The following is a 21,435-nucleotide window of genomic DNA, read 5'->3' as shown; positions in this document are numbered from 1 at the left end:
CATTCGCCCGATAAATGTTTTAATATTTTTGTTTCAAACTCATTCGCCCGATAAATGTTTTTCTTATACTGCCACAAGTCATGTAATTATAAAATTTATTACTCTCTCAGTCTCATCTAAGATGACAAATTCCTTGGCCGGCATGAGATTTTATGAGTTATTGGTTAATGTGTTTAATTGAGAGAAAAAATGTGGATGTTAGTATTAAAATAGAGAAAGAAAAATGAATATTTGAATAGAAGTGAGAAAAAGTAGTTGGATGTATTAATTGGAGAGAAAAAGTTTCCAGAAAAGGACGTGTCATTTTAGTTTGGACAAACTAAAAAGGAAAACGTATCATAGACGGAGGGAGTAGAAAGCAGATACATTTCAATATTCTATGTATGTCCATAAAAGCTTATTTATGCGAACATCATTAATCTTAAAACAACAAAAATACGAGATGAAACTCAGCTTTAAAAAATACTACTCCTAAATCCTAAAGCAATATTGGCCTTTTCACATCTTGTCTAGTACGATAAAAAAAAAAGACTGGAACAAATTCTCATCTGATCTGACCCAAATGAAATGCCTCCTTCCACCCACCAAAAGTGAACATTTCCACTTTCAAGATGAAATGCTATGTCACAATCACACCACAACCATCCCCACATTTCTATATCTACCTACAACTGCGCAATATGTATTGTATTCTCACTTGCTTGTATAATATGTCAACCCTATACTTGGGAATTAATTTATCACGCAATATTACACTACAAATGCCTAATAAGTTCCATCCAACATTAAGGAATGTAAAATACCTAACCCAACCACACAATAAAATTACTAAAGATACAAATACTTCCGCAACCACACATTAGTCACTCTCTTCGTTATCATCTGCAAAGAAACATAAAACTGCATATCAATATTTCCCATAAGGGTAATAGAGTTTGCTCCTCTGTTGCACTGTTACATCAACAGTCCAGAGGGCTCTAAATTATCTCAGTAAAAAAGCTCGCTAGCAAACAGGTGGTGTGTCAAAGTGCAATTTATAAGTGTTCAAAAGGAATACACAAATAATTGATTAAGGCGCGCAATTATGAGAAAATTAAGACAAATCAACCAATATTACCTTCATCAAATTCTTCACTTTCATCTTCATCATCTTGTTCCTCGCCATCTTCTTCCTCGTCTTCTGCCTCCTCCTCCTTGTCTTTCTCCTTCTCTTCTTCCATTTCCTTCTCCTTCTCTTTCTCGTTGTCATCATTGAGATCTTTGTCATTGTTTTCTTGCTTTTTACTATCTTTATCATCAACCTTGTCTTTCTTACCACGAACTACAGGTTTCTCTGGAGCCGCAAAACTAAACGTTGATCTTCTTCTTGAACTGGATATGATATTGCTCATGTCAATGCCTTCAAGTTCTTTGGCTCTTTCTTTTCTCTTTCGACAATCTTTGATTTCTGAAATAATGAAAATGGCAGCATTATTCATCTACAGAGGGGTGTGTGTGCTGGGGGTGAGGAAAACTGGATCTAGAGAAGTTAGAATAATGTAGGTACAGTAAGCCTTTCAGAGCCACAGTCAAATTAAAAGGCCACTGTGGCCAGTTTGAAATCAATTCATCAGCCAAAATATCTTGTAAACTTAATGATCTTCTCCCTTTCACGCAAAGACAACATTAATGTCTCAAAACATCATCTACCAAAGCTAATCTTGTGTGGTCCATGACACTTTATAAAGAGAAACGTTCTTCAAGCTCATACAGCATGCTTGTCATCTGGACATTGATATGTTGATATGGAACTGGAAGCAGAGCAGAGTAACATCCAATTTAAAACAAACTAAACCTAACTAATTGGCAAGAGTTCCAATTCAGAGCTCTCGGTTCTAGAAAATATATTTAAATTTTACACATTTCTGAAACTAAGGTTCTGATTAGATCATGACATGCATCTTAACCTTTTAACATACTTGTCCCCACATTTGGCACATAATATGAGCATACCAAATAATCTATTACCTTTCTCAGAGGGATTTTTCGATAGCCCTTCTCTTGTGAGAATACCCTCCAACTCCTTCACTAAAATGGTTTCTCGTTTGTTGTCTGGTGCTTGTTTAGCTTTCTTGTAAATAGCAGGAGGAATACTGACAATAAAGACCAAAAAATGTGACCTTGTTAACGAATTGCAAACACAGGTTGTAAAACAGAGGGTCAAACAGATGTACAAACCTCATTCCACAAGCTTTGATTATTGATTTCAGATTCTCTACGCGTTTCCCATAAACAGGAGCTGATTTTTCTTTCCTCTGGTTAAAATGCTTACATTAGGTACAATTAAAGGCACATATAGGGTAAGTGAGCACGGTGTTGACATAATAAAACTAACCAGGACTGATCTTTCACCAGATGATTGGGATTGATTATCTTCAGATAAATTTCCATCCTCATCTGAGTTATTATCCTCCTCTTTTTGCCTTTTTGAAAGCTTGGTTGGCTTCTTCGGAAAGACATCTGCATTTTCAGAGATTTTACGTTTCTTTCGCTGTTCCGATTTCTTAATGTTTCTTTTGGGAGCAGCTTCCTTCCTTGATTTCACTTTATCACCCATCTCATCACTATCGCTTCCACACTGTGAAGTATCAGAGTCCTCTTCACTGCTGCCCTTCTTTAACTTTCTGTTTTTCACGCCCCGTGAGACTTTTTTCTTAACATCTTTCACAGACTTATCCCCTTTCAATACCTAAATAGCAATACATTCAGTCAGCAATCAATTTGAGAAATTAATAGATGTACAAAAAACTGTTCTGACCTCATCCACTTGTTGACTTATGAATTCTTTAAAAGCATCAAGGGTGTTTTTATCAAGACCAAGATCGTCCTCTAGAAGTCGGCGAACTCCGGCAAGCGATATGGTTCTGAAAAACAGAGCATAAACTTTATTCTTTTTTTTAAACAGACAATTGCAAGAATAAAGTAACAATTTACTATAAGAGACTGTCAATTAAATAGCTGAACATTAGCAGTAAAGCTAAACTATAAGCACCAATTCTAGCTATAACTATATTTCTTCAATATTTTTCTCTCCAGACTCTTACGTTACTATTTTTTCATTTTTTCTGCAGGGAGATGAAATGAACAAATTCATCGGATGAAAGAATAATCAATTCAGTTGTTCACAAAATCAAAAATACTGACTCAGAATTAGCTTGAAGATGATCAGCTCTTTCCAAAATGGCCTGCTTAATACTGCTTTCACTCAAAGAAGATTGAGTGCCAACTACAGATTTCGCTGTAAGAACACCCATTATAGGTGAGTCCTCCATTGTTTCGTCTTTTCCAGGGCTAGATTTTTTAGGATCACTCTTAGCATCTTGCTGTTTACGCAAAGCCTTTTCTTCATCCATACTTGTCTGTTCATCTTTGTCCATGTTTGCAGTTATCGGGTCAGCATTGGTTTCATCAGCAGCCTCCATTATCTGGAATTAACAAAAATTTGATATTGTTACAAGAGAACTAACCTCCAACACCCCAAGATGACACGAAGATTCCAGTAATCAAAATACTTGAACACTATAGTGTTTTGGTACTTTTAAGTGCAACGAGTGAAATATATCAAGGATTCCACAAGTATCACCAGTTTCTAACTGACAGTTAGGCAGCACAAGTCCACTCATGATGTAATGAACCTATGTTTATCATCAAAATTGAGCACTTAAGGGCAGAATCAGTGAAAGTGTGTTAACAGTTCAATCTTTTCAAACAATTCCAATAAAATCACATCAACAGTCAGACACAACGCAGCACCATTTTTAGGGTTTAAACAGGGCATACGTATTATTGTTAAGATCAACAATAATGTCTTCTCGAAACACCAACCAAAATCCAGAGTTCGAAAATGTAACATTGAATCCCTTACAAATTACCAGCGCTCATTCAGCAACTGAATTAACAAATTGAAGATTGCCAAACATCTGAAAACAGTTAACCTTTTCCAAGTAGTGGCGAATAAATCGTTTGTGTGCATCGAGGGAAAATTTGTCAAGGCCTAAGTCCTTCTCCAAGAGTCTCCTTACGGACTCCAACGTCAGTGAGCTGCAGCAAAATCCAAAACATTATGTATAAAAAGGCAGGCGTTATCATAAACACACAAACAAATGGCTAGAAATCTATACTCGGCTTGGTCCTTGAAATGCTGAAGGCGAGCGGTCACTGCGCCCTCTAGCTGCATCTCAAGCCTTTGCTTCTCCTCATCTTCGTCAGCCATAACTTTTTCGGATACAGCTGCGGTGGAAGTTGCCGATCAGAGTGAGGGTTTTGAAATTTTGGGGGGATTTTGTGTTCGCACAAAACAGCAGCACGACGTCGTATGCCTTTTCCGCATCACAATCTTCGATCGGACTCTAATTTTAATTAGACGTCGTATGCCTTTTCCGCATCACAATCTTCGATCGAACTCTAATTTTAATTAGAGTGAACTATATAATAAGTGTCTAACGTTTTCGTTTGTGTCATTGCAGGCTCCTAGAAAAAAAAAATACCTCCACACAATCCTAATCTTAAACATAATCATATATCATATATTTGTAGCCATTTTTCTGACCAAAATGCCCAAATGCCCCGAATTCGTTGAAGGGCATTTTTAGCAATCCCTAAATTCGCTGACATATGAATTATGTCACATTTTTGTCAGCAATTTCTTATGTGATATTCTAATAAGTTTTGATACTTTATACGTGATTAAAGTTTTGTCAATATTTCTACACTTCTTATATTCCTCTATTTCTATTTAATGATAACAATATACTACTTACATCATGTAGGAAATTCATTGAGAAACAACAAAAAATATAAAAAATGAAGTTATTTATGAAATAAAATCTGAATCAATAATACATAGAATAAAAAATAGTATTTCATATTTAACCAAATGATACAATAATTATTTTCTTGAAAACACTGACATTTAAAATATTACTCCCTCCGTCCCAGTTTAGGGGTACCAATTAGGTATGGCACGAGTTTAAAGAAATTGGTGGAGTGTGTAATAAATGAAATGAGACGGTGGAGTGTGTAATAAATGAAATGAGTTGGTTGAAGGTGGGTCCCTTTTTGACTTTTTGGTTTTTTATTTTTGTTTTGAGTTATTTTAATGTAGAGATAATGATATTTTGATATAATTTTGATGAACAATGGGGTAAAATTGTATGACCAAATATGAAAAATTTTAAATGTGACTCTTAAACTGGGACGGACTTTTATAGAAAAATGTGACTCTTAAACTGGAACGGACTTTTATAGAAAAATGTGACTCTTAAACTGGAACGGAAGAAGTATTTCATTATATATCATTTAACTAATTTGTTAATCTAAGGCTAACTTTAAGACAAATTTTTATTTATTGATATTTTATTAAAATTTTTAATTTAGTTTCAACTTAAATTTTTTAACATCATATGAAAACATATGGTTTGCTAATAATAGTATCTGAAATTAATAGACAACGTGAATTTATAAATTAATACTGCAAAATTGGATACTTTCATAATAAATAAAATTGATTGATAAATCAAGGTAAAAAACAAATAAAATTAGGGGAAATAGAAAACATTAAAAAAATATCAGAAAATTAGTCTTATAAGGAAGAAAGGGTCTCATTTTATTATTTTCATATTAATTAATGCGGTTAATGATAAATATGTATATTATAAAAAAATTAGAAAGTGTAAATAATGATAAATTTTAATTATGTATAAAATACCAGAACTTATTAGAAAATTACATAAGAAGTTTTTGACAAAAATGTCATAAAAATCACATTTCAACAATATAATGGAGTGACAAAAATGCCCTTTTAGGGCTTAGGGCATTTTAGTCAGAAAAAACAAGATATGTGATTATGTTTAAGGTTAGGGTTGTATGGAAGTATTTTTTTTTCCTAGGGGCCTGCAGTAACACAAATGAAAACTTAGAAACTTTTCATGTAGTTCACTCTTTTAATTACTACTCGCAATACTATATAACAAATAGAATACGAGTCTAGTTTTTTTTCCTATGACAAAATTAAAGTACAATATAATTTATACAAATATTAATTTAAAATACGAGACATTGTAGTTTCTTGTTTTTCTTAAAAATATTACAGTCAAAATCAAACTACACTACTCGTACTTTTTTCGTCGCATATTACTTGTGATTTACAAAAATTATGTTTACTGAGTTTAATGGAAAAAAAATAAAGAAGAAAAAATTAATAAAAGATATAATGAAAACAAGAGCGATTATATATTTTGTTTTTTTTCAAAAATTAAAATGATCCAAGTAATGTTAGAAAAGTTACAACAAAATACGTCTCAAGTTATATGTAATAGATGGAGAAATTTACCTAATTTTAATTTAAGAAAACATAAATGATTAATTTTATTTGATTATATTTGGAGCGTTTCAACGTTATTCTACCATTTAGGCAATTATAATTTAGTATTCTTTGATACATTTTTAGAAATAAAATATACTAGGGATGTCACTCGGGTCGGTCCGTCGGGTTTCGGACCAACCCATCTCGAGTTGCGGGCTAATCGGGTTGTGATTTCTTTCGGGTTATAAAAGTTCTGCCCTAACCCTAAAAGCTCGGGTTCGGGCTAGCCCAGCGGGTTAATCGGGTTGCTACCGATAAGATTAACATGCGATCAATCCAATAAATAATGATGAAAATTAGTTATATTCATAAAATGTAATAAAAAATTAATTATGATAAATTTGAGATATATGTTTAAACTCAATCATAAACAAGATCAAATACTAATATTTGAGATATTTCGTGAAATTTTAATGCATGTTTTAGAAATTTAAATATTTTTTAGTGAACGTGAAGAATTTAATTTATTCATCAATCATTATATTAATAAAAATTCAATATATAATTTGTATATTTAGTATAAAATTGAAAGTTACTTTTTAACTAATCTATATAATAAAATTAATCAATTAAGTGTCGAATTAGGAATAAAAAAAATAGAATAATAAAGATTTTATCGGGTTTTCGGGTCTGGCCCTAACAGGTTGCGGTTAATCAGGTGCGGGTTAATCGGATTTTAATCGGGCTATAAATTTTCAGCCTTAAACCTCTAAATTTGGCGGGCCATTCAAACCAGTCCACGAGTTACGGGTTACACTGACATCCCTAAAATATTCTTAAAAAATTCGTGTGATAGGAACCTTAGACATATCAGCTAGAGTTACACATTATGTTGTAGTGGACATAGAATAAATTTATTGTAGGGGATTTTCTGTATAAAATTTAGGATTATACACGGATTTTAATGTACAATTGGTAAAATAAGAGAGATATAGAAAGAAAACATAATTAAAGTATTATTAATCGAGAATGGGTCCTGCCTCATAGAAAAAATGAGTTTCCAAAATTAGAATGTGCATATTCTTATGAGACGTGCTAACAAGAAAAAAGTGCATTTTCTCGTGGGATGGAGAAAGTACAATATAATGTACAATATTGCATTTTTCGTGCCACGTGACAGCACGTGATTGGATGTATGTTAGCACTTTAAAATTAGTTAGCATATTAGTATATCCTATATATATATATATATATATATATATATAGGGGTACGTTAGGCTCCTTTGCACCCTAAGTGTCCTATTTCCTTCTTAATCTCAGCCCTTGGATCCTTAAATTGGATGGTTGTGATCAATGCATTATTAGTCTATAATGTTGCATTATTAGCCGTTGTGCATTATTAGAATGAAAATGTGCATTATTAGTCTATAATGTTGCATTATTAGCCGCTGTGCATTATTAGAATGAAAATGTGCATTATTAAATGACACGTGGCATTAATCTAACCGTCAGATGACAAAATCGTGGGGCTAGGATTAAGAAGGAAAAAGGACAAAAGATATGAAAAGACCGAACTAGAGACCAAATTAGGGTCGTACATTTTCTTAAGCTTGTGGTTAGGATTAATTTATAATTAATTTAATATTTTATTCAATAAAACTCTTTTTTTTTAATTTTTTTAATTTTAATTTAATTTAATTTTATTTAATCTTATTTAATCTTATTTTTTTATTTTTTAAATTTTTTTTTATTATTTTTTAATTTTTTAATTTTTAATTTTTTTTAAATTTTTTTTTCTTCAATAAAAATTTGTCGGAGTAAATAATGAACTAAATGAAGTATGTAATGAAGTAATTTTGACATGTTATTGAAATACATTAATGATACAACAAATTTTAGTGTTAAACGTAAGCGGTAGTAACTTTGAATGTTAGCAATGAAGTAAATATGACATTTTATTGTAATACAATGTTAACTGTGTTAAACGTCAAGTAGTAGTTCTGAACTTATTACTTCATTCAATCATACTATTACTTTATTCCATTAGTTTATTACTTCATCCTGTTAATTTATTACTTCATTCAGTCATGCTGTTACTTCATTCCATTAGTTTATTACTTCATAATGTGTTATGAAATAATTATCTTTCAGTTGAAGTAAATTCGGTATGTAATTAATGCGAAAATTTACTTCATAACATACGTTCATTAAGTTCATTATGTAGTGAATATAGTTCATTATTTACTCCAGCAAGTTTTTATTGAATAAAAAAAAATTAAATTAAAAAAAAAATAAAAAAATTTAAAAAAATCAAAAAATCAAAAAAAAAAATTTTAAAAAAAGTTTAAAAAGTTTAAAAAAAATTGGGTTAATTCTATTTTTGTTCTAGGCTACAATAGCCATTCCATCTTAATACTGCGTTTTTTTTAGCTTCCCAGTTTGGGAGAAACGCATGTCCGTCATGCGTCTTTCTATAATGAAACGCATCAGGGTTACGCGTTTTAACTAAAGACGCATAACAATCATGCGTCTATCAATTTTTAATTTTTTTTAAAAGCCGCATGACGCACATGCGTCTATAGTTAAGACGCATAACGCACATGCGTCTTTACTTTGAATTTAGACACCCCTCCAAAACTCAGACGCAGAACGCACAGCAGGGGAAAAACGGCAGCGGCGATTCTTGGCGATTTCAGGCGATTTCCGGCGACTTCTTCCAATTTTTCGTTTTATTTTGATAAGTTTTCTTCAATCCTTCAACATTCTTCACTTATTGGTTGGTTATTGGCTTTTTTGTTTTGGTTTTAGGTGATTTTGTAAATTAGGGTTTTTGATTAAATTGTTCAATTAGGCTGATAATTTGATGTTTTGTTAATTGTAACGGGTGTTTGTTGATGATATGCAAGCAATTGATTCTATATGTTTGTGAAATTTATCCAATTATTGAAGTTGTGAAATTCATCGAATTAGTGAAGAATGATTGTTGAATCTTGAGATTTTTGTTAAGTCTTTTGTCTCCAATTTATGGACGAAATTCAGAAATTAATGTGAGAAATTCATCTTACATTAGGTTGTTAAATTGGGTGGATTCTTAATTTATTTGTGGGATAGGCCCCTAACCATCATTAGGCCCCTAATCATTATGCCTTCAGTTGCATAGTATGAGATAAAAGTTCTACTAAAGTTTGTCTATTATTGGAGCAACTGTATTAAACAGGCACACTAGAATGATATCTTGTAGTTATTGTTTTGTGAATTATTTGTTTGTAATTATTGTTTTGTGAAAATCTTGTAGGATTAGATGGCAACTTCAAGTTCTAGAGGGCAATTGTTATATGGACCTGAAGATCCGTCAGTTCTATATCTTCAGAAACAACACATATCAAATAAACTACTGACGGAAGGCACATCACATATTTTCAAAGTTCGCCGGACGGAAAGTAAGACATGGGATGTGGATATTCATGCCAATGTGAGGCATTAGCTTAACATGTTTGGTTTTGGAGGCGTGATCGAATGTGGGAAGTCGATGAAGGTTGACAACGAGCTTATAACTGCTTTGATTGAGCGTTGGAGGCCGGAGACACATACTTTCCATCTACCGGTTGGAGAGGCGACAGTCACCCTAGAAGATGTGCAAGTCCTGTGGGGCTTGAGAGCGGACGGTCGTGTTTTCACAGGCCGTGAACATCATACCAGATATGATGATTGGCCCAGCAAGTGCCGAGATTTGTTGGGATGGATACCCGATGCAGCATCAGAGACAAAGCAAGGCGGTATGCTGATGACCGCTCTGATCAACCAAACAAGGATACCTTTGGGTGATGACCTACCTCCTTATGTCGTCTCACCCACTTCCTAATTTTCCAAAGATCATCATGAGCCCTTTGTGTAACAGAGACTTCCCACTAGCATTCATTCGCTTTTTCAGCATCGGTCTCGCTGATAATAGCTATCCCATCTTCTGTCGTTCCCGCTGGAAATTTGCATACGACATGCCACCTTCTTAACTTGCTCTCAACGACCTTAAACTGTCTTTGATGCCACAAACTCCACATAGTCATAGCCGTCTTCACATGCAGCTTGGAGTCAAATTTTGTTCCCATACCAATCCGATATGGATGTCTCTCATCCCAGTACATGTTGTTGTGTTCATTACCAACTTCATCAGGTACTTCAGAAGGACCACTTGGTAAGCTGCGAAAGAATTTCATCCCCTTGGGAACGTATTTTGGAAGTGGTTGTTCACCTTGCACAACGGGTTTACAAACTACTATCTCATCATCAGAAGCATCACCAAGAGAATCCTCACTTAGACTGGCATCTGCCTCAGATGTTACTGGCGACAATGGTTCATCATTATCTCGTACAATGCGAGTATTATCATCAAGGGTATCTGCAACATCTAAGTCGTTATTTATTCCAACACCAACATTAACAGCATCTGCAACACTCATATCACGATCAGAGCTCACATGTTCAACCCTCGCCGATGATCCAATACCACAATCAACAACGCCATAATCAACACTTGGTGTGATTTCTGAACTTCTCACAGGTGAATACTCAACAAACAATTCAATACAACGAGTAGAATTTTGAGCATCGTTGAACATAAACTCCACACTTTGATCAGTGTAAATCTCAGTACATATATAACTCATAGTGGATGCAAAGACTAGACAATGTCTCCATGATATTTGAATGACGTGTTGATTCATATCTATTCTCATTGCACCACATATCATTGCAACTAATTCAGAATACGAAACGCACGAATTCAATATAATGGAGCCTCTCGCCCGAGGTGGATCATAACAAATACCCAAGTGTGGAAGTTGAACTATTTTACCACCCCAATACAAACTCACAAATATTTGCATGATTTCTGCATAAGAAAATATAACAAATACAAAAATTAGGGACAATTTTTTTCCTATGAACCCTAATTTAATAAATCAGGGAAAACCAACCTAATCTAACAATATTATTCAATAATTAAGAGTAAGAGATAAACTTACCTAAATATAACGACAAGATGGAAGAAATCGCCAGCAAAATTAACGAAATCGCCGGAAATTGGCTCAAAATCGCGCTGCCTCCTTTTTTTCTCTCATCTTTCACAGAATGGTTTTTTGCCTCTGTCTGTCGCGATTTATGTTCAAAATAGAGACGGCATTTTCCATGTCAAATGCAACTCCAATATTTTTGACTTGTTAGATAGACTTGCTTTCTCAGCCCCTTCCTTGTTTTCTACCCTTTCAAGATTAAAAATTTCCAGTTTTCCTTTGATACCATTCAAACTTCCAAGCTCTTCGATTTTCCATCCATCTTTCTCACCAACTTTAAAATACTTTAGCGTCTGGAGAGATGTTAAACAACCTATCTCGGGAGGCAACTCTACACCATCATCAGTATAAAGATGCCTTAAGTTAATCAAGTACTTCAAAGTACTAGGCAGTTTCCTCATTCTTCCTGTACATGCGTTTAATGTTTGCAACTGATGGAGTTCACCAATCCAGTCCGGCAAATATTTGATACGCGTCGCCGAAATATCAACTTTCCTCAAATGTATCAACTTTCTTATCGAACTTGGCAACTTAGTCACACCAATAATCTGCAAGAACTAAAACATGTAGCCGCTCAAAATCTACAAACTTATTACCATAAATGTTTCCCTCAAACATTAATGTCCGCAGATATTTTGCCACTTCTTTTGGAATTCGACTTTCTTCATCGTGTATCATGTATCTCACTCGGCTCCCGTCTTCTCTATTATTAGAAGAACCTGAAATTGAACATGCAAGATCATGCACAAGATCATGCATCACACAACTTTCTACATTTCCATAATCATTTCTTTGTGCAACTTGTAGTAGAGAGTTGTGCAGAAGAACTTTCATAAATTTGTCGCCTAAGCACTCCATCTCATTGGTTCCATTAGCTTCAAGAAATCCTTCTGCCATCCAATACTCAATCAGTTCATGAATTTTGATTCTGCGACCTTTAGGAAAAAGCGAACAATATGCAAAACACTTTTTGAGTGACGGTAGAGACAAATTATCAAAGCTCAACTTCAATATCTTTGTGATACGATCCCCTTCATCATGTGAAAGCCATTTCTCTTCAATCGAGAGCCATTCTTCTTCAGATTTATTGCATAGTGCTCCACCAACTACATTGGCCGCTAATGGCAAACCTTGACATCTTGTTGCAATCTTCCTCCCAATGGCCTCAAACTCTGTTGGAATATCCTCTTTTCCAAAAGTTTTAGCTTTGATTATTGACCAACTATCTTCATGTGATAACCCTTTGAGCTCATGTGTATGAAGTGATTGCATAGTTGAGGCGACTTCCATATTTCTGGTGGTAACAACAATCGCATTTCCCTTGACAGAAGTAACGCCAACCAAAGAATTGATAAAATCATCCCATTTGGGACGATCTTGATTCCAAACATCATCGAGAATAAGCAGATAATTTTTATCTTTTAAAGCTTTATGTAGCCTTTTCAGAATATCTTGTCTACTCTCAACCTCAACTTGATCATGAGAATTCTTTTTCACGAAATTTTGCCTACTCTCGACTTCAACTTGACCAAATGAAACTGTTTTTAGCAAATTATACCTACTTTGATCTTCACCTTCAACAAAAGAAGTCATTTTTTGAAAATCCTGCCTACTCTGAACTTCTACTTGATCAAAAGAAGTGTTATCGAGAATATCTTGGCTACTCTCAGTTTCAACTTGATCACAAAAAGGCAACTCCTTGAGGATTTTCTTGAAAAGAATGATTGGATCAAAAATTTGAGAAACATGCACCCAAAGATGTGATCCAAAGTGAGTTTTTATCTTTGGATGATGGAAGACATTCCTAGTCAAGGTTGTCTTCCCCATTCCTCCCATTCCCACAATGGCAAAGATAGAAACGACACGTTCATTAGTTGTGGTACTAGTGTTAATAATCTCAACTATTTCCGACACCAACTCATCTCTTCCAATGAAAATTGGATCAAGAGTGAATGAGTCAGTTTCAAAAGTAGGCAAAGTTGGCACATTGGTGGCAAGAGTCTCTTTGAGCCCAAGCCCGGCTCCCTCTTTGTAAATGGACTCTAAATTCTCATTGATTTCTTGAATTTTAAGAGCTATATTTCTCGGATGCCTCGTATGACTGAAGGATGAGAAGCATGATAGTACCTTTTGTTTCATGGGCTTGGTAGGCATCATGGGCTTGATTTGTTTGGAAAGGTGATGATATTTGAGCTCATCCAAAACGTTGTCAGCATCGAAGGCCATATCTTCGAGCTTCCTCAGCCAGCTTTTGACAGCCCCACCGGGAATGGTACGGCTCTCAGCATCGTTCAACAATTGCTGGATCGTATCTAAACTCCCAGCTAGCTTTGCTGCTTCTTTGTCGAGACCTCGGATTAGTGAGATCTCATTCTTGGAATGGTCGATGAGGTTTTGAACTAAAACTTTAATGACTGCAGCGACAGCTTCTCCTTCCATTCTTCTAGGGTTATTTGGCTTAGCTATATTAATCATAAAAAATAGGTCACTTCTAGTTTGTTCTCCATAATTAATCAAAACTTGAGTGACAAATCAAAGTTAAAAAAAAAAATCAACCAAAATTTATTTTATTTGTTATTTTTAGTTTCTTAGCCTTAAATGACATCGCCCTCATCGTCAATGTCAGTCACATTAATGTGCTCATGCCACTATTCATCTACACTACCAAAATTTCACAAGATATGCCAACTCAGCATTGGTTTGCCTAAACAAAATTTCATAGGATAACAACGTATTTTTTAAACCTTATGAATTGTTATTCAAATTTTGAAATTTGCATAACAAACCAAAATTTAACTAAACTTCTGATTTTTCCAAACAATTAACCCTCACTAATATGGGTTACATGGTGGTGAAAGTCCTTATATACTTTAGTTAAAATTTATATGAAAAGCTACCAAATCTGAATTTTGATTATTGAATACTAATTACAAATTAAATTGTAGTTGTGGGATTTAATAATATTAAATTGTGAATTATATTTGAACATGATTAGAGTTCGAGAGTCATGTCCGTTTTAACAATTATTTATAATAAAGTTATGTCCGTTTTAACAATTATTTATAATAAATTTGCTCTTTTTATTTGTAAGAGTGTTAGGAGTACTCATTAACTTTTTCTAAATTCTTGAAATTAAGAGTTTCAACATAAATATTGTTGCAGGTGTGAGTGTACAAGTTTCTATAGTAAAAAACTAAACATTAATTTTATATGTCCATTCCCCTGCAGATAAATGTAAGAACAAACAGAAAACATGATAGTGAAATCATATTAAACGGCTACAACATTATGCTTATTTCATTAGACTATGATTAAAATTTCAGAATCTTTATTTTTGCACTTTACAATTATGTTATTATAATCCTAACATTTTCTTTGTAAGATGTCTTTGGTTTTAGAATCTTTAGACAGTTAGATGTAGGTATTTAAAGAGGACTTTAATACCAGTATCTAATCTACAAATTACTCACCTCAAGAATGGGTTTAATCTAGCTAAGCGACCGACCTAGCAACTTTAGAAACGCTAAAAGGCGAGAGGAATTAATTGGCTAACAGCATGATTTTGTGCATCGAATCTAGAATTCCACCTCTAAAATTCAAGTGTGTAGCAAAAAAAACTGCTCATTTTGACGATCAAGGTTCTAAGATATGCTTATGTTCTATTAAGAATTACTATGACTCTTACCAAAGTATGATTTTTCCATTATAATAGCTTTTAAAATAATTAAAATTATAAATCAACAGCACAATTCCAGCTAAATTATACACCACAAATCACAATAGTAATGAAGAAGAGACATCAAAATAATAGTAAAATTGAGTCTAATTAAACGGCAAATCTGACAACGTAATGTCAAACAAACATTAATTCCAATAGTTAGTAGACATACCTTAGAGTTCTTCTCAATATCTCTTTCTTCTTTTCTCTTGGAGAGGGATATTGTCGATAGACCGTTCTTCTTCTTCTTACACTGAATTTATTAATTACTATTGTGCATTGTTTAATTGGACCCATGTAATGATTATGGATATCAATTTCACTTTATTTAGCTTTTTTAAATCTAGAATATGATTTGGTATTCTTATTATTTATTTTTACTTTTAGGATTTGATTTGTTTGATTAGATTTGATATATATATATTTTTTTTTGCAATTACTACATTTTATTATAAATTTTTGTAGAGTATATTTGAGAATAATAAAAATGAATCATTATCTTTCTATGATATTCTATAAATTCTCTGTTTCGTTTGGATTCTGACCCTCCATCCCACATAATTAAACATAACAAAATTAATTTTCAATCATGGAGGGCGGAGGCACAGTATTTAACTACAAGATGCCCTAATTATTGTTGTCCAGTGCGATTAAGAAAATATTAAATGTACAATTTTCCATGAATTAGTGCAAGCTATACTGGAGTCCACTTTCACCAATATTAAATATATATGAGTCATCAAGTTGCTTATTTTTTTATTTAAAAGAATTTTACTCCACTAATTAACTTTTTAAAGTCGTCAAATAAAGAGTTCAACATTAAGATTAAACTATTGTCTCACCACCCCATGGCAAATCGTAATTTCTTCCTAAATGTATATAAATATCAAATAATTTTGGATAAAAATTTTATAAATATATTTATTAAAGCTAGTTCATAAATATATAAAGTCATTTAGATATTTAATGCAAAAACGGCCAAACACACGCCAACAACCTAATATTGAAGATGAAGAAATTTTTTCACGACCAAGTTTATACATAAAGTTTTATTATAATTAAAAATCTTAGGTTATTTTCCCATATAGTTGTTGCGTAGAGATCGAATTTCCGTTGTATTAATCAACTATCAAAGACTGCCCCCATCACCACAGAAACAATTCTAACATCATTCAGCATTTAGCGCACGTTATATAATTACTTTAGATTATCAATTATTTATTTGCTTAATTAAATAGTTAATAGACGCCTCTTAAAAATCAAAACGTTATATGTATTAATTTATTTAAACGTGATAATGAAAACATAGCTAGGACATAGTCCATATTAAAATAGAATGACCATAAAAACACTTTAGTTCAAAAAGTCCACACAATAATGTATGATAGTTAAAGGAGAAGAAAAAGTCGGGGCGTTATAGGTATTTTCCAAACTCAGCATAAAAGACCCGCTATTGACCGTACAAATTTATACCCAAATTGGGAAGTATAGTAGTATAAAGATCGTTCCCGCCCTAAATAAAATGAAATAAAACTTTGTTAGTAAAACAATTCCCCCTAATTATTTGATTGGGATTCAAGTTGAAAATCATAAAAAAATTTAAAAATATCTATTAAACCTTTAAAATTCAAAAAACAAAATTAGCCTTAAATGCTCTATTGGCTATGAATTTAGACCCAAAATGAGCAGCAGCATTAGCATATACGACACACTAGAAAATGTTTGTGCATTGCTCAATAATTTAGTGCTCTATTGGCTAAAAAATACTGTCTTATCTTACTATAATCTTAGGAGGATTAAACTACCTACATATCAGTATTAATATTTGATGAAACACGAATGCACAATAGAACATCCAATTTGTGTTATACAACATGTTAATTTGCAATTTACAGTCTCAACAGCTAACGGAAAACACTGCATTTTGGGAGCAGAGCAATGCAGCTAAATGGAGAAATGGATAACTCATGCTATTCCCACAACTGAAAATGAGCAGAAATGTGTGAAACACATTGGTATCCACATCCTCTTCAACAAAAAAGCAAAGAAAGAAAAGAGAATTGCAATGTGAGGTTTCTTACCAGTAAACATGAAGAGTGGTTGAGCAATTCAAATGAACACTTTAGAGGCAGCCATTCATGAAACTCACAAGTGTTCTCCTTCTTCCTTCAATGATTAGTGGAGAGAGAGATAAATCATTAAGTCAATGAAAGTCACCATAATCTGTATAAGGAAACAAGAATATGTATTCATACTCACCTACTATTACTCCATCATTCAGAATGATGTTGATATGAGAAATGTTGGGCCATTGGGAATAATCAGCTGCATCACTTTGTTGTTCAACACATATTTCTGGGCAGCCCCTAATAGCTAACCATTGAAGTGATGTGAGGCCCCGCACTGCATGTAGGCTCCTTAACTTCTTGCAATTAAATATATTCAATCCGCATAGAGATGAGAGGTTCCCAAACCATTCAGGCAACTCTTCCATTCCAGAATTCTCTATCTTTAACATTGCAATAGAGGTGAGATGTTGTATTGATTCTGGCAAACTTCCCCAAGCTTCCCTCCCTTTCAATTCTAATACCTCAAGTGAGTCGGAGTTGCATCTTTGTAATAAGACTTCAACGGTCTCCATAGATCCCTCCATACTAACATCTATTTGTAACCTACTACTGGAATAACTGGCCATAAATTGAGAAAAACCCATAATTTCTAATTGTGTTAGACGAGGAAATTTTGGCAAACAATCAATTATTCCAGGTAGATTGTTTAGGCTACTTAAATACTCCAACCTCAATACCTCAAGCAAAGATCCTACCACTTCCAATGGAAAGTACAACAAAGCTTTGCATTCACAAATCTCCAACCTTTTAAGACATGTGAGGCTTCCTTGTGATTGTTGAACACCAGTAACTCCTACTCGTTCCAAATTTGAACAGTCACTTATAATCAACTTCTCCAAAGAACTGAGGGTGCCTAGACCATCTGGTAATTCTCTCAAATTGGAACACTTTCTTATATTTAACTCCAAGAGATTGGGATTGTTATAGAAGAGCCAATTTGGGAGATATTCCAGATCATCTATTCCTTCTATCCAAAGCTCTGTTAGCAACTTCAATTCTGTCTTGAATATGTGTGTGAAAGGCATGCTCCCACTCCCCTTGATTATCAAACTTTTGAGGCATGACCACGAATAATTAGGAAAACTCATCAATTGCTTGCACTGAGAGATCTCCAAGTGTTGGAGGTTAGGAAATACCTTCACATCACTTGCACCTGCATATTCCACTTCTGCCCACTCTGTCAGCTGAGGCATGTAATGCAATACGAGTCTTTCGAGAGCTAGAAAAACAATATGTGTCTCCTCATTCACTAATCCATAGAATGAAGAATTTATGGACTTCAAATTTGTCAATCCTCTTAAATAGAGAGACTTAAGATTTGGCAATTGCCCAACCATTGGGATTTCTTCACAAGCTGAGCAGTCGGAGAGTTTTATCTCTATCAACTTGTTAAGTGGAACCCAACAACCTTGACAAACATTTTCAATTACCATATTTTGAGTCCAGGATGGAAATCTTTTTCCCTTGAATCCTTCAATATCCAACTTCTTCAAATTAGAGTGAGGTTGGAGGCCTTCCAACACATTCTCATCATTTGTAGCTTCAGCTTCTCTGCGCATGTTCCATGTCAAACGCAACTCCAATATTTTTGACTTGTTAGATAGACATGCTTTCTCAGCCTCTTCCTTGTTTTCAACCTTTTCAAGGTTAGATATTTCCAGTTTTCCTTTGAGACCATTCAAACTTCCTAGCTCTTCGATTTTGCATCCGTTCTTGTCGCAAACAATAAAATACTCTAGCGTCTGGAGAGAAGTTAAACACCCAATCTCAGCAGGCAACTTTGTTAATGAATTGATATAAAGATGCCTTAAATTAATCAAGTACTTCAGAGTGCTAGGCAGTTCCCTCAATGTTCTTGTACATGCGTTTAATGTTTGCATCTGATGGAGTTCACCGATCCAGTCCGGCAAGTATTTGATACACGTCAACGAGATATCAAGTTTCCTTAGATGTATCAACTTCCTTATCGAAATTGGCAACTTATCACACCAATCATCTGCAAGAACTAAAACATGTAGATGCTCGAAATCTGCAAACTTGTTACGATAAATGTCTCCCTCGAACAATAATGTCCGCAAATATTTTGCCACTTCTTTTGGAATTCTACTTTCTTCATCATGAACCATGTATCTCACTCGGCTCCCACCTTCTCTATTATTAGAAGAACCTGAAATTGAACATGCGAGATCATGCACAAGATCGTGCATCACACAACTCTCTACATTTCCATAATCATCTCTTTCGGCAACTTGTAGTAGAGAGTTGTGCACAAGAACTTTCATAAATTTGTCGCCCAAGCACTCCATCTCGCTGTTTCCATTAGCTTCAAGAAATCCTTCTGCCATCCAATACTCAATCAGTTCTTGACTTTTAATGTTGCGACCTTTAGGAAAAATCGAACAACATGCAAAACACTTCTTGAGTGATGGTAGAGACAAATTATCAAAGCTTAACTTCAATATATTAGTGATATGATCCCCTTCATCATGTGAAAGCCATTTCTCTTCAATCGAGAGCCATTCTTCTTCAGATTTATTGTATAGCGCTCCACCGACTACATTAGCAGCTAATGGCAAACCCTGACATCTTGTTGCAATCTTCCTCCCTATGTCCTCAAACTCTAATGGAATATCATTCTCTTTTCCAAACGTTTTTGCTTTGATTATTGACCAACAATCTTCATGTGATAACCCTTGGAGCTCATGTGTATGAAGTGATTGCATAGTTGAAACGACTTCCATAACTCTGGTGGTAACAACAATCGCATTTCCCTTCAAAGAAGTAACGCCAACTAAAGAATTGAAAAAATTATCCCATTTGGGACGATGTTCATTCCAAACATCATCAAGAATGATAAGATATGTTTTATCTTTTAAAGCCTTTTGAAGCCTTTTCAGAATATCCTGCCTACTCTCAACCTCAACTTGATCATGTGAATTCTTTTTCACAAAATCTTGCCTACTCCCATCATCAACCTGACCAAACGAAACCTTTTTAAGAAAATCCTTCCTACTCTGATCTTCAACTTGATCAGAAGAAGTGTTTTCGAGAATATCTTGGCTAATCTCAGTTTCATCATGATCAGAAGAAGTCAACTCCTTGAGGATTTTCTTGAAAAGAATTATTGGATCAAAAATTTGAGAAACATGCACCCAAAGATGTGATCCAAAGAGAGTTTTTATCCTTGGATGATGGAAGACATTCCTAGTCAAAGTTGTCTTCCCCAATCCTCCCATTCCCACAATGGCAAAGATAGAAATTAGACGTTCATCGGTGGTAGTACCAGTGTTAATAACCTCCACTATTTCCGACACCAACTCATCTCTCCCAATGAAAATTGGATCATGTGAGAAGGAATCGGTTTCAAAAGTAGGCAAAGTTGGCACATTGGTGGCAAGCCTCTCTTTGAGGCCAAGATCGGCTCCCTCTTTTCGAACATACTCCAAATTCTCATTGATTTCTTGGATTTTAAGAGCTATATTTCTGGGATTGGCAATATGACTCAAAGATGAGAAGCATGAGAGTACCTTTTCTTTCATGGGCTTGATGGAGTTGATTCGTTTGGAGAGAAGATGATAGTTGAGCTCATCCAAAACGTTGTCAGCATCGAAGGCCACATCTTCGAGCTTCCTCAGCCAGCTTTTGACCGCCCCACCGGGAATGGTACGGCTCTCAGCATCGTTCAACAATTGCTGGATCGTATCTAAACTTCCAGCTAGCTTTGCTGCTTCTTTGTCGAGACCACGGATTAGTGAGATCTCTTTCTTGGAATGGTCGATGAGGTTTTGAACTAAAACTTGAATGATGGCGGCTACAGCTTCTCCTTCCATTGTTTGAGATTGTAACAGATTCAGAAAGAGTAAAAAAATGGATAAATTGGTATAGAGAGAAGGAGAGAGATGCAATAGAAAGTGGGAAGAATAATTGTAGTGAGTTGCTTTATATGATCACTATTTACATCTTAAATTGTAATTGTATTTATTAAAATTAAATAAAAACACTCTTTAATAAAAAGGAAAAGTATGGGGTCATTTTCTGCACAAGAATAGGATCCCATTCCCTTTTAATCTTTTTACTATTATGCATATGCTTATCTCGTGGAGGCTAACTTTATATATATGCTTATCTCGTGGAGGCTAACTTTATATATATGCTCATCTTGTGGAGGCTAACTTT

At 34.2% G+C, this 21,435-nt stretch overlaps 3 protein-coding genes across 4 annotated transcripts; all 3 read right to left on the bottom strand.

Annotated features, from left to right (window-relative positions):
• Positions 1-672: 672 nt before the first annotated feature.
• LOC125191096 (DNA ligase 1-like) lies at positions 673-4,366 on the bottom strand. The gene is made up of 9 exons (XM_048088556.1): positions 4,161-4,366; positions 3,975-4,080; positions 3,184-3,464; positions 2,798-2,903; positions 2,375-2,728; positions 2,218-2,294; positions 2,008-2,132; positions 1,118-1,447; positions 673-882 (listed from the first exon to the last, which is right to left on the bottom strand). Exons 1-9 carry the CDS (start codon positions 4,250-4,252, stop codon positions 860-862), a joined length of 1,494 nt encoding a protein of 497 aa, XP_047944513.1. The 5' UTR covers positions 4,253-4,366; the 3' UTR covers positions 673-859.
• A 7,158-nt stretch (positions 4,367-11,524) lies between these two features.
• On the bottom strand, positions 11,525-15,355 carry LOC125190773 (putative disease resistance RPP13-like protein 1). Its single transcript, XM_048088170.1, has 2 exons — positions 15,303-15,355; positions 11,525-13,874 (listed from the first exon to the last, which is right to left on the bottom strand). The coding sequence occupies exon 2, from the start codon at positions 13,849-13,851 to the stop codon at positions 11,944-11,946; it is 1,908 nt and encodes a 635-aa protein (XP_047944127.1). The 5' UTR covers positions 13,852-13,874; positions 15,303-15,355; the 3' UTR covers positions 11,525-11,943.
• A 1,615-nt stretch (positions 15,356-16,970) lies between these two features.
• Positions 16,971-21,151, bottom strand: LOC125187331 (putative disease resistance protein RGA3). 2 transcript variants are annotated; one of them, XM_048083896.1, is made up of 3 exons: positions 17,390-21,151; positions 17,212-17,296; positions 16,971-17,112 (listed from the first exon to the last, which is right to left on the bottom strand). In XM_048083896.1, the coding sequence occupies exons 1-2, from the start codon at positions 21,087-21,089 to the stop codon at positions 17,253-17,255; spliced, it is 3,744 nt and encodes a 1,247-aa protein (XP_047939853.1). In that variant the 5' UTR covers positions 21,090-21,151; the 3' UTR covers positions 16,971-17,112; positions 17,212-17,252. The 2 variants fall into 2 exon arrangements, with proteins under 2 accessions (XP_047939853.1, XP_047939852.1); XM_048083895.1 differs by having other exon boundaries at positions 16,971-17,296.
• Between the last annotated feature and the right edge of the window lie 284 nt (positions 21,152-21,435).

Source organism: Salvia hispanica, chromosome 5 (assembly GCF_023119035.1).
Source record: "Salvia hispanica cultivar TCC Black 2014 chromosome 5, UniMelb_Shisp_WGS_1.0, whole genome shotgun sequence".
In the NCBI taxonomy this organism is placed as follows: Eukaryota; Viridiplantae; Streptophyta; class Magnoliopsida; order Lamiales; family Lamiaceae; genus Salvia; species Salvia hispanica.
This window is presented reverse-complemented; position numbering and strand designations above follow the sequence as displayed.